Below are 13,936 nucleotides of genomic sequence, written 5' to 3' on the forward strand. Positions count from 1 at the left end.
AATCCTGTACAAAAGATTTTACCTGCTGTAAATAGGTGGTAATGGATATAAGTATTAGGTACCACTTGAAAAAAAAATTTTGAATACATAAACAGAATTTTGATGATAAATATGGAACAAGCTAGAAGGTACTTAAAATTGAAGTAGCTTAAACAGACTCAACTATGTGTGGGGATTTTTGTCTTAAAACCACGTTTTATGCTACTTTTTTACGTAGGGAAATTACAATAACAACATGCATTTTAACAAAAAAATCTTATTTCTAGATATCTATAGTACCTTTTACTGTGTGTATAAGAAATAGTACTTCCTTTTTACAATTGTTGTCAACTTTCAAAAAACCAGAAGGATTTATGCAATTATAAATTTAGGAAATCAAAATAATTCAGCAGATTATTTAGAACTGTTACCTGAAAAAACAAAACAAAAAAACCCCCACAACTCCCCCCCTCCCCACCAAGATTGAAGGTGGCTGATTTCCAGTGTGCCTCAATTCCACAGATGTGAACTTTATCACACTGGAAGTAGCACTTACCATACGTTCTGTTCTCTAATATATTTGTATGGCATTTCTCACTTTCCTGCATGTCTAATGTGGCTCCAGAGTGGTGTTTCTGGTCTTCACATTTTGAGTTTGTAGTCTGAATTTAACGTAAAATCTTCATTATTTTTTCTTATACTTTGCACTTGACTGAAGGAAAAGTAGATCCTTACACAGCTTAACAGTGAGGTTACATGAATGCTGAATAAATCATATATTTGTGCTGTCAGATTGGCTCTTATCTCACAGTATAAACACGACCAGTGGCTACAGTTCACTCTCTTGCTGTAAAAGACCACATGTGGTGTTTTGCACGGGCTGTCCACCACACTGACTGCCTTTTGGCACCAATGTATGCTTCTGTCGTAATTTCAAATTCTGTTATTACTAGGAGTAAATTATATTCAATATTTTACATTTCCTGATATTTAATTAAATTTACAGACTTTGATAATAACAGAAAAAAAAATCTCAGTTGTTATATTTTCGTGATTCTTTTTTTTGGGGGGGGGGGTGGGGAATATCTTATATTTTAAAGCAATATGGATTATACTTACAACTTTCAAACTACAGCTTGGAACTTCAGTGCAAATAGCTTTCAGAGATGAAACAAAGTTAAAAGTAAGGGGATCTGTGTCTCGTGAGAAACTTATGAGAAGTCGCACTTTAATACTTCGTAAAACTAATGCTTCTCTGATCTTCCCATCTAAATACGGCCAGTACCTGTGGAGAAAGAGGATAATATTTGCAGAGAACTTTAAAACTTGAAAGAATTTGAGAGAGCCGCAGCCAGAGGGCGCTGCTGGCCAGCCCAGACAAGCCACACAGGATTTTCCCTGCTGGTACAGGTCAGGGAGCTGCAGCAGCGGATCTCCCTGGCTGCCATCCCTTGTTTAACCCCTGGGCATTGGGACCGTGCAGGCTGGAGACTGGAACGCCTTCTGTAATTTCCTCCTTGGGAAACAGAGCTGCAGTGCAGGGTGCCTGTGTCCTTCAGGAGCAGCAGATGAGATGGGTCTCTTAAGAAGGATGCTATATTTTTTCCTGATGAAGGTTGCAGAAATTCTGCCAGGAATGGGATGGTGGCTTCCATCGTGCTATTCTCACAACTGACACTTTGCTTTGTGTTCCTGACATTTGGTGGGAGCAGGTCAGGGCAGGCAGAATTAAACAAAGAAAAATGCATGTTTTCTACATTCCAGCAGCATCAAAACATCTGGGCTAATGAAATCTGAGCTCTGCTATGCCATTATTTCTCTCTTAACACACACACACCCTGTCATGTTGAATATCTCTGCATGATACTCATAATATGACAGTAGCTGTGGTCTCAGAATAGTCAATATAATAGTGTAAGAAATGGGATTCAGGTATAAGCAGACTGGTATATTCCTGGGTCCCAGTCACATGCAGATGGTCAGACTAGACAATTTCTGATCTCCTTCAACAGGCAGATCCAAAGTTTAGGACCCAGAACTGGAAACGTCCTCTTAGGTCCCAATTCTGCTCCCATTTAAGTCAATGGCAGGACTCTCACTGATTTCAATAAGAGCAGAATTGGGCCCCAAGAAATTGGTGCACAGTAGTAACTAATCTCCTGTGGGGGGTTCATTTTCTCCAGCAGACCCTACTGGCATTATGGTAACCAGCTGGGCCTGCACCTGGACTCACCGTTTAGCATTGGTGTCGATGACAATGGGCAAGTAGTCCATGACAGCGATGTACACAAACTGTTTGGCATCGTCAATAACACTGTAGATAGCTTCGATATCCAGGACTCTGTCCTTGGGGCAGAAGAGTTTAGGTGAGTTCTGTCAAAGGAAAAGTTCAAATACGGCATTAAAAATAATTCGTTTATTTTCCCTCCCCCTCAGTCTTCTTGAGATGATAAGTGGTATGCATTATTTTAGCAGAGATTGTTAACTAATACCTTCAGCTGTCCTGCTAGAATACTCAAAGCTACAAAGGTGAGCTGCTTGCTTACTTGGCCCTCAAAAGCCTCACCATTTCGATGTAACTGTGGGTAAAATGCAGAGGACACAGAATTCAAAACATCTGCTGTCATCAAAGAAGCTGTAATTGAAGTTACATTTCGGAGAATTTTGTTCCAAAGAGCCCCAGGGCTGGTTTCTCTTAGATGAAGAATATGTATATGTTCCTGCCACACGAGCCTGATCCTTCACTTTTGAGCAGGAATCAAGTGTTTTATGTCAGTTGCAGGGAGATGCTGCAGTTTTGCAAGAAACTTATCTTTAGAACAAAGCTTCAGGTAAAAATTACCCAGTACAGAGGTAGTAACTGGCAAGCCCAGATTGAAGCTTTTCTGCCTTCTCTCTGAGGCTGTCGAAGGCAAGGTGAAGCCAGTCGAAATTGCTCGTCTGTGGCAGACATATCCAGGACTTTCTACTCTCCTGCATGAGCAGGGAGAGAAAAGTGAATCCCCTTTCAAGCAGCTTGCAGGCAACAACTTCATTCCTGGGTCAGAGGTTGTCAAAGGCACTTTAACCCAGCTGGAACAGGTGTTTTCCTGCCACTGTATCACCTTCCCATCTTTGTTATTTGCCTGGGTTGCAGCTGACATCCTTCCTTTAGGGACAGATCCCAGGGATTTTATTAGTCTTCCTTAATTTCAGTACATTGCCTGACACAGTGGTTTCTTATTACTTACTGGTGTTCTTAAGGATTTACTACAAGTAAGTACAGAAAATGACAGAAAATTAACCATAGCAAGATTTCAAGACCAATATTACAGATCCATTCCTAAACACCAGAAAACCAAAACCTCTAACACTTTATCAGCCAGTCTGGAAGATGAGTTTGTTGCTAAGCAACACTAAGCCACAATTCCCAAGTATAACAAAAAGAATTCAATGGCTGTGTGTTATGCTTGTTTTATATAGCACAAACATTGAAAGATGTTTTCAAAAAATGAATTTCAACTCAAGAAAAAGGTGTAAAGTGATTTAAACATAGTTAAATAATTAAATATAATTTATATCAATTATCTGGAACTTTTTGGAGGTTATTGCTCCTTGATGCTATTCTTAACACTTGTATTATTTTCTTGAACTTTTAAGTTACAGAACAGCTGAAGAAAGAAATTCTCATGCACTTGTCTTTTTTGGCTGTGTTCAATATAAATATCAGAAAGTGAAAGACTTCTTGAAGATAATTAGAAGAAAAATCTCAGCAAAACTCTCTGTAGCACTGTGCTTTGGCATTCCACTTGTTACTCTGTGCACAGCTGATCCCTGCCCGGCAGCCATGGACTGGTTTAGGACTTGTCTCCACTTGCTGTTTTGATCAAGTACCCTCTTGGTCCTTCTCTCCACCTGCCAGGAACAGGCCTTTATTCTGGCTGGCAACCTCTCCATGCCCTGCTGGGGGTGTGCTATCCCAAACCCACAGGGAGGCAGCAGCCTGCCTCTGCCCCAGGCAGGGCTGCCGTGGCAGCAGGGAACTGCCTGGTCCTGGGAACTTCCTTCTGATCAGGAACACACAGCAGCAGGAACATTCGGTCCGCCAGGTCAGTCCCAAGTAACTCCACGACTGCACTTCAGAGGGTTGTGCTGGCAAACACTGAGAATTTTCTAGTGGGTGAGAAATTTATTGAAGAGCCTGTTTTCAGGAAGGAAGAGCCAGCCCAAGGGGCTGTGGATATAAATTCAGGTAGCTCTTGAATTTGGACTTCAGTGACCTGAGTCCTTTTTGTTTTCTGAAGTGAAATACCAAGAGAAGAGGCTTCCTTGCCCACAGGAAAGGAAAAAAAATCACAGAGAGGAAGGGAACACTCTGAAAACTGAAAAAAAAAGGTAGAGTCTCTCTCCATCTGCTTTTGTCTAGGATCCCAGATTCCTTAAACTGGGCCTTAACCAGCTTTCCATACTTGTTCCCCTCCAGGATCGACTTTCAGTAGGACTTCTCCATTTCTTACGGTTTTCTTAGAAAGGAGTAAGAAATCATTCCACAGTGCATTAGCAAACTGTCCAAAAGTCTCTCTCATTTAATCTAGTCCCCAAGATTTTCCAGAATCAATGTAAATGTCCATTTTTTTCAGACCACTATAATTCTGGCTGTCTTGGGCAGTTCCACATTTTCACTCCAAAACAGTTCTCTCTCTGTCCACTAATTGTAGGAGTACGAAAAATCCTGGACACTGCCTGGCACCCAGCAGGTGAAGGGGAGCCCTGCCCTGTCTAACCACTCATCTGCACTGTCTGATGCCAGTGGCTGTAAAATGTAATAGTGGGCTACATGTGTTGTGTTGTTTTAGACATAACATGGCTATAAAGCAATGGGGGGGTTTGCCCTTGTCTTACAAAGAATGGAAAATTACTCTCAGCAACTTCATTTATAAAAGTATTCCTGGTTTTGAAGGGGTGGTTTCCACTCACGTAATTTCCCCCAAAATGAATGACACCCCACATCTTCCATCATCTCTGTCTCACTGGGTACTTTTTTCCAGTTTTGCTACATCACTGATGAGACGGAGAACTCCACTTCTTGCCATTAAAAATACATGCACAGAGAGTGCTTCCATGGGGATCACTGCTTGAATTTTAGAAATATTAAAATGTCATTTAAAAATAAAGCTGAAGTAGATGATCTTATATAGAAGTATGAATGCTTTGCAATAGGGTGAATCCTTATAAATTACATTGATAAAAATGCAGCAGCTCTGATACCAAGCTTACTCTGTATCATTTTCCATGTCTGATTAATGGTTCATTTGCTCCCAAGTCATTCATGTTCTACCTATTAGTGTAAATAAAATAATTTAATTTGGAAGGTCTCTGTATCATTTTCTGAACATGAGTGGAAAAGTGTTGAACATTACAGAGAAAGGGAAATTGAATAACACCCAAATGAAATTCTGCAGCATCTTCAGTCCTGGCAAACTGAATGTCATAGAAACATGAATTAAAAAAAAAAAAAAAAAAAAAAAAAAAAAAAAAAAAAAAAAAAAAAAAAAAAAAAAAAAAAAGTTGTGATTTTTCAGATTTCCAGGTCTTCCAAAAATCTTGTGGGTTAAAGAAGTTTCTTCCCTTTCCCTCCCCACCCCGCCACGCTCTGGAACTCGTTTCAGAACTCACCGACACAAAAGCTTCTGATTTTGTCTCGTTCAGCTGCAGTGTCAGTTTATTTTGAGTATCGTACACTCCATAGAGTCTCTTAGACCAACTCGGAGGTATTTTGTTCTTGTACCTTAATGAGCTATACAGGGCAAATATCCTTTGTAAATCCAGGACCAGGCAGCTACAGTTGTATACGATGACGCCAAGTTCCTTCATCTGTGAAATTAAAAGTTGGATCATTAGCGATATTTTCGCTGATGGATCTGTGGAAGTTTGCAGCAAGAACACAAAAACCTCACCTTGGGTACCCCAGTTTTCTGGCTGTCACTTTCTTCACATGTTAAAAGGGAGATAATGATACTTTTCTCTCACAGAAAGTATTCTGTAAACAACATTCTCATATATAAATTATGAGGAAAAATAGTCCAAGTAAATACAGACAGCAGACTACAATTAAATTCTTTAGCCTTCAACAGGTACAGACCCACTTCTCATTTAGGTTAAGGCACGTCTCCTGATCATCATAAATCTTGTTTTGGCAGAGATTTCATTAATTGTACACTCCTAGTATCGAAGTTGTTGACAGAATCTCATGCTGAATATATTGTCTGGCTTTTGTAATCAAAGTGTAACCACATGCTCACTGTTTTCCCTTCCTTTGCTTTAAAACAGCTCAAGAAAGGACTGGTGTGGGCCTGGGTGCTATTGACCTCTCATTACTGGTATTTAACAGCAGTTCAGCCATCTCTAAAACAAAGCAAGAGGAAAACCTGCATGTATCTGTTGGAAAACCATATGTAGGATAAATATTTAAAGGATCCATGCTGTTTTTCTGTAGGAAAACTCTCTCGGTAGCACGCCTGCAAAATCTGCCTGGCGTGATGAAGAAAATAAGGGTAATATGAACTCTCCAGCATGCTTACCCTTTCACTCCAAAATATTCCCACTGGTGTTATTCCCTTAGATGAGATCTCCACAGCCACAGAGACTGGTTTCTGGTAAAAGCATATCTTTCTGTAAAGCCTGTGGGAACTCTGAACCCTGCACTGACGATATCTCAGAGCTTGTTCCAGTGCAATTCTCCCTGACTGCAGATGAGAACCACTCTGCAGGAGTGGGCAGAGGGAAAGCGAAGGATAGAATTGAACCTTGACTCTTTCTGTGATGGGTGAGCAGAAACAACAAACACCAATACTCCTGTGAGAAGGAAATTCAGTGGGTGACACATTCTTCATGTTCCCGACCTGGAAATATCACATGCCTAAGAATACACAACACTGAGCTAGCTCATTCCTAAATATTTGCCAAATAGTTGCAACCTCGAGAATAAGACCTAATATTATCACTACCTAAATCGGAATATTTCTGCAAGCTTTTGTAATCTGTTAGCCTACACAACCTGAAATTTACATCGAGCTGGAAAAAACAGACATACTGCACTGCAGCCTTTCATTTCTGATAAACCAGTAAATTAAATTTGATGCTAAATATAAATATGACCAGCATCCTAGCTGAACAATCTATTTGGAATAACATCTTCAATTTTTCCCCTGGGTATTGGTATGGTTGAGGATGCTCCTGTATTCATCTCTAGGCTGTCCCAGTAGTCTGGGCACTATTTGTCTCCAAATATTTTTAACTATACATTATCACTGTTTTCCCTGTGCGCTGCCAATAGAGCTCTGTTAATTGCCAGGCATGCCATTGCAGAGGACTTGCTAATAGTACTCCGTTACATCTATCTGCATAATGTGGTTTAATCGGCTTTTCATGGCTCTTAGTTGATTCTGACATAATTATGTGGTTACAGTTTTCCTTTCATTTATCAGTCCCATTATAACTATTCCACTTTATCCCTTCCATTAAAAATAAAGATGAAAGGGTCCTCACTGCACACCAGAAGCTGCCAGGATTGCATCTGCACGAGCATCTCTCCTCGCTGCAGGAGCGCCTGCAAGTGTCCCCTCCCCAGGAATTAAGAGACTGCCCTTCTGCTTAAGGGGCTCCTCACGTAGAGACAGGGAGGAAGTCAGGGACACTGAGGGTTTTGTTAAATGCCGCTTTTACTGCTCCCCACCCAGCCGGAGCGGCAAAGGGAGCGCCAGGCACGCCTTAGCGCCAGCCGCGCAGCGGGAGCGGCCCGGGAGCGCAGGGGCTGAGGCCGGCCCGGAGCCGCGCCGTGCCCGCAGGGAACGGGCTCACACCGCGGGCTGGAGGAAGGCACCAGAGCTGTGTTTACAGCGCAGTAAGGAACGCTGCCTTCCCGAGGTGTTGCGGCTTGCAGCTGGCTTCTCAAAGTACCGATCAAAGCTTTTCCTGCTTCTGAAGCTGTTGTAAGAGCTTTTCCCCGTGGGGATTCCCTAATATACCATAGAGACAGGGCTCCTTCTTTCCCTCGCTGGGAAACCACAGATATCCGCTGCTGCCTGTTTTCATTAGACTTTTATAAACTTAAGTTCAAATTTGACTCGAGCTGAACAGTAGATTCAAAGCTACAGGAAGAGGGCAGACAGTGACTCTGATGCTTGTTGCACAATCTGAATTTTCTTAAGAAACCTGTTTAGATGTCAGCCTGTCACTTTGTGACCCTCTCAGCTCAGGTGTGATACATGCCCTTGAAATGCAAACAATACATGTATGTAGTAAAACCCCACCTGTCTTCTTTCTTGTATAACAGCCCCAGTAACTCTGGAGACAAAAAAACCCACTTGTTTTCAGAAGCACCTTCTACACTGAGCCTAGTTTTACTAGGAATGTAGTAAAACTCTTAGTTTTACTACACTCCTAATTTTACTTCTGAGTTTTTAGCTCAGAAGAAGTTTTACTGGGAGTAAAACTTCTTCTGAGCTGAAGAGACATTGCTCTTCTTCCTATTAATCATGACGCCTATAATCCTGGAGGCATAGGGGGCAGCAAGGATGTGGTAGTGACAGACTTAGTATGAAGTACTATGATATCTAGATAAGGGAAAAGACTTTCTCTTCTGTTTGAGAGCTGCTGTCATTACAAACTTTTTTTTAGTAGTCTCAGAGGAGAAGCAGAAAAAACCCTCTACATTGTAAGAATCAAAATCTGAGTGTTGCTCACTGGCTTGTTATGGAAACCTTCAGCTAAGCATCACTTGAGGTGTCAAGGTAAAACCCTTCAGGGCAGGAGCTCTTAGAGCAAGGGAAGTATTTCTTCATCCTGTGTTTTAAGAGCAATTAATACAGTAATGAAAATGTCACCGAAAAATTAAAGTGAAGATCTCAAAAAATCAAATTCTTAAAGAAACTAAGAAAGAGAAATGTGAAATGAAAATATAGAGTCACAAACTTGATTACCTCAAAATGGAACAAAAGGTTTTGGATGGTAAAGTTGTACAGTTTCTTGTGAATGACATTTCCAGGGCTTGTGCCAGGGACTGGGGAAAGGAATGGTTATCTGCATAGAGAATTTTGTGTCCTCTCTTCAGCAGGTTTCTTCTCCTCTTTGTTAAGAACTACCATGCATGCTCTAATCAAAGAATGAAAAATATGGGAGCTGGTTTTCCTTGGTTTTGTCCATGCCATTTACATTTGTGTGGAGAAACAGTTAAAGACCACCAAATTACTTTTTGACTTTCTTGTCAATAAGGGCTTTCTTGAATGACCAGAAAAGTGAATAATTATACTTGGCTTAAGAAATGTAGTTTCCTCCCACTGTACAATGATACTGTAACTACAGAACTCAGTTAAGCTATGTAAAGTAATAAATATCGCCTAGATAGAAGAATAGTAATTTTTATGACGAGAGGAGGAATTCCTTGGACAAAATTGGACAAAAAGCAGCATTTCACAAACAGAATTTTTTGCTTATTATTTTTCCATGTACATTCAGAGGCATCCTATGCAAAAGGAAAAAAAAAAAAAACATGGGAAAAGAACTGGAACAATCCAGGCTGTGAACACAGAGCACTGTAAGATTCCTACACTGAGTGTCAGCAAGACTTTTCAGGGCCAGAGAGGGTGTACCATGTGTCCTTGCCCTGCACTGGGCAGACGAGACAGCTCATTTTATATTTACCTTGAGCTACACTCTGAGAGACAACCCCACTGTGTAGGCAAGTAGTATTTGACCTACATAAGAGTGACACAATCTGGTTCACAGCTTGCACTATCTGAGTTGTGGCAAAAGAAGCAGGAAGCTTTAGAAAATCCCATGTTTAAAGAAAAAGTTTTTAGTGGTTGCTCACATCCGAACCTAATCCTGTAAATAACTGGCAGCTCTCCTCAGGCATGAATTGCCACTTGCCCAAAGGGTCTGGCCACTGGCAGATGCCAGGAACCCACTGCCTGTGCTACAGAAACACTGGATTAACTACAGGTAACCTATTGCACACAAAATTTACTAAAGTAGACTTCTGGTATACAGGATAGTGTATGCATCTGTCATTTGCCTGTGTTTAAAAATGTATTTAGTTGAGCATTTGAGCCTCTGATTTTTTTAATGATGAGTTTCTAAATGATTGCTTGAGCAAAGCCAGAACCACAACAGGGTAAACTAATGGAGTAACAAAAAGCACTCCATACTGATAAATCAATTACTAAAGCCTAAGATTTCAATAGCTTCTAAAGAAAATTATATACAACGTATTCATTATCAGCTTAAGACAAATCACATGTATTTACAGTGGTACATTAATATTTTCATTAAAAATGCTCCAATTATCCAGTCACCTGGGGCTCCAGACATTCTTTCTTTTTCATTATCAGCCTTACCTGGTCCCTGCTGCAGACCTACACGTGATATCCTTTAACACTGAGTGAATATTTCCCAGTCATACATAGCACCACTGAAGGCTGCCTCTGTGCAGCTGTTCTTTGCCTCTCTTTCCCAAAAGCTGCTGAGCAGATTTGCCCATCCCATGCCAGGCACAGGTGACAGCCGAGGGGTGGCCTGTGGCAGCAGTGCAGGAGGAGAAGGGCACTCTGATGGGAGTGACCATCAGCAGAGAGAGAGTCAGAGATTTGAGAAAGGTAGAAGAGTTTCTTTGTGCAGAGCTGTTTGCTGTGACTGCTGTAGCACACTCTGCTGGAAGAGGCCGACAGCAGTAGCACTAATCACAAATGCACTCGTGTAACAATCCCGTTCAGCAGCGCCCTTTGATGTAACCCAAACTAGAGCCTGATGCTCAACAGGCTGAGAAGGCTGTAGCACTGCCTGGCCCCTCTCTCACAAAACTCTGCAGGCATTACAGTCCACCACAACAGCAAAGGGGTTTGCCTCAGCTAACACTTCACTAGAAACTGCAACCTACCCTTACACCCCTGAGACAAAAATCCTCCTTCTTGCTTGGCTAGTGATACAGTGCAGAGATTTCATACTTTGTTATGATAAAGTAATTTAGTGAAATCCAAATCCAGAGCAGTCCTGCTTCTGCTCAAAGTTCTACTTTTTCTTTTCCTGTTGCTAAGAAAATGGGAACTACACTGATATTGGGAAATACTGAACAGAAAACATTAATACAAATGGGAAAGCACTGTTTTCTCAGGAAGTTAATAAAACTCTGTCTATCTTAAACCATTGGAAAGTGAATAAATCTAATTAACAGCATCTTTGCATGTCAGAAATCATCTAGGGTACAATAAATGTTCTTACTTGAATCTCTTGTTATTTTGACAACCACAAATTGTTTTCGAATATTACTTACAGAATACAAACAGACTAAATTTTGAGATTAACTGTTTCATTGTTCAATTGAGCATCTTTCCTGTTTTCTATAGACACTTCTTTTGAATCAATGGTATTTTTAAAATCCTACATTCAGCTCTTAACCATTCTCAATCACTTTGTGAGTCTTGCACTTGGATCTCTCTTGTGCCTGGCCTATGTCCTACAGTTTTGTAGGTTTTACATGTCTGTCATCTAAGGCTAAGGGTTAATTTTCTATCATGTTGGTTTTAAGTAATGTGAAAATAATTGGCAGGTAGAATTTCTAATGAACTAGGAAAAAAGGCCCTTCCACTTGACAAAAGAACGAAATTTCAACCTGACCCAGGAACTCAATCTCATCACTGAAAATGGAAAACTGCCACTCAAGCCACTGTGCTGGAAATAAATCTTAGCACATGATCAAGAAAAGGTGATGCCTTTGATAGAGAGTGCACCCAGCATTGGCCCTGAATGTCACTATAAAACCATGACACATTTTCACCAAAGGAAAGGAAGTGGTGTAAGTGGACTGACTGTACCACCAAAGCTGATAAATTTGAATTGTCAGCCATCAGCAGTCCACTGCTCTTTAATTCTCACTTTTAGAAAGTACGTTTGATAGATTTGGAGCTGTAGTTCGTGAAGAATAAAAGTCCCAAGAAGTTGCAACTTCATGTTATTTTTACTAATATTACCTAATGACCAAAAGCTACTATGACAAGGCAGAGAAGATCTTTGAGGAGCTGCTAATTTTTGCATTTAATTTTTGTATTCCCTTCTTTTTTTCAGTGGTCCATAGGCAAAGAACACAAAACTGCACAGTGTTGCTCTACTAATTTCCACTTCACTTCAGCCGCACCATTTTTTTTTTGTAGCACCCTGATCTTAAGAAAATCCTGCTGAGAAAAAAGACAGGCTTAGTATTTCATTTCTGCTGAAAAGTACTGCTGCTGAGAGGCAAAGCAAGTTAGGCATCCAGGCAGAAGGGGGGGGCTTGTTTTAAAACGGTGTGGTTTAAAAAGAATTTTGTGATGAAGAGGTAGCAATGCATCTTCAAAGCAGAAAACCAGAAATCCCCTGTGTCCTCATCACATCAGAAAGAAGGCCCATCATGATTTTTCTTTTTCAGACATCTGTTCTATTGATACGAAAAACTCAGCAAAAATAAATTTGCTTGCAGAAAAAATTCAAATGTAGTTTGTTTAAATCTTGGACCACCCTGTGATGATGTTTACATAGACCCCACCACAGAATTGTGAGTGCAAGTTTGGGCTCTTTACTGCTGTTGTTTAAGCTCACTAACAAACCAAGCCTGACACACGGCTAATTGTCAGAGCAAGCCAAACAGCAGAACTGAATCAGTTAAAAATTCAAAGCCATACAATCTATCAGCATAATTAATATCACTTGGCAGAATCACAGCCTAATTTATAATTTTCAAATGAATTTTCAGTTTATAGTTTTATTACCCCCTCAAAGCAAGCACATTTCCCCATTTCTTTAGGGGAAATGGAAATTTGCAACTGCAAGAAAACATTTTTCCAGGATCTTGTTTGATTTATTTCTTGTTTTACTACAGGAAATCTAATTAATGTGAATTCTATTTTGAGTCTGTTTCTCTTTTGAAATAGTTTTGTTCCTTTTGTCAAGGAAAAATGCAGGTTGGAAAGAAAAGGATCACATTGTGTTGGCTTCCCATCTCACTGCTGGCAAGCCGCATCACATTTCAGCCTCAGTGTCATTCTCATGACATTAAAAAATTCACTTCTCCAGCAGAACCCCAAGAAAACAGGTGAGGTGAAAGACCCTGCTGGCTTCTGAAAAGAGCTGCACTCCTTTCACTGCATACATGTGTGTACCCCCCAAAGCCTCTTTCCATCTTCCCTGCACCAGAGCCAGTCCTGTCAGCCCTTATCTCGCAGTCTCTTCACACAGCTGGAAATCTCAGCACGAGCCCTGAGCATTTGTTCCCATCCTATGCAGTGTGCAAAGGGCAGCCTTCATACGCCTTCTGCTGTGCAACAGAGAGAGCACGGTGCAAAGGGCTGATCTCAGAGTAAGGGCAAGATGTTTAGGTCTAAACATTTCACTCAAAGCACACAGTTTCTTAGGTCTTTCAGATCCATGGCCTTCAGGGAAATGCAGCAGCATGTAGTTGACTAATTGGATGCATTATTTATAACATTACTGACACACACAGTGGGTTTTCCTTTTGCAAACTGAATGGAGATTGGTAGCAGGCATGCTGGGGACACAAACTGGGACAGTGACATTGCATATGAATTATTGCTATAACTGCTGAGCTTTGCCAGACTACCTGATCAGAATTGGAAACCTATTTTCTTGGTGGAAGCAGAGGGCCAAAGGCACTTAATAATTTTTGACTGAGCCTTGATTAAATTCAGTGCACAGGACCTTGAGGTAAGCTAGAAATCCAAGCAGTTTAGATATGTAAGGCAATTTAGCCAAATGGTACACAGGCAGCCCCAGAACAATGGCTAGTCAATATAAAAATCTATTTTAGAAATCCACTGTGCTCTCTGTCCTTTTCTCCTGAGTAACCATCTTAGATATTTGTGAGGTTTCTGGCTGCTCCAACATGGAAGCAATGTCTCTTGTAAAGATACAATGCTGGTACAGGGCCCTA

The 13,936-nt window shown here is 40.8% G+C and overlaps 1 protein-coding gene across 6 annotated transcripts in view; it reads right to left on the reverse strand.

The window, feature by feature from the left end:
* PLD5 (phospholipase D family member 5) overlaps positions 1-13,936 on the reverse strand; it is a 186,065-nt gene that overhangs the window by 15,408 nt on the left and 156,721 nt on the right. For all 6 annotated transcript variants that reach the window (XM_063390930.1, XM_063390929.1, XM_063390928.1 and 3 more), the window contains 3 exons: positions 5,635-5,832; positions 2,213-2,352; positions 1,099-1,264 (listed from right to left, as the gene is read on the reverse strand). In XM_063390930.1, the coding sequence (XP_063247000.1) occupies positions 1,099-1,264; positions 2,213-2,352; positions 5,635-5,832 (504 nt within the window). The remainder of the gene's footprint in view (positions 1-1,098; positions 1,265-2,212; positions 2,353-5,634; positions 5,833-13,936) is intronic.

This window comes from Prinia subflava, chromosome 2 (genome assembly GCF_021018805.1).
Source record: "Prinia subflava isolate CZ2003 ecotype Zambia chromosome 2, Cam_Psub_1.2, whole genome shotgun sequence".
Taxonomy (NCBI): domain Eukaryota; kingdom Metazoa; phylum Chordata; class Aves; order Passeriformes; family Cisticolidae; genus Prinia; species Prinia subflava.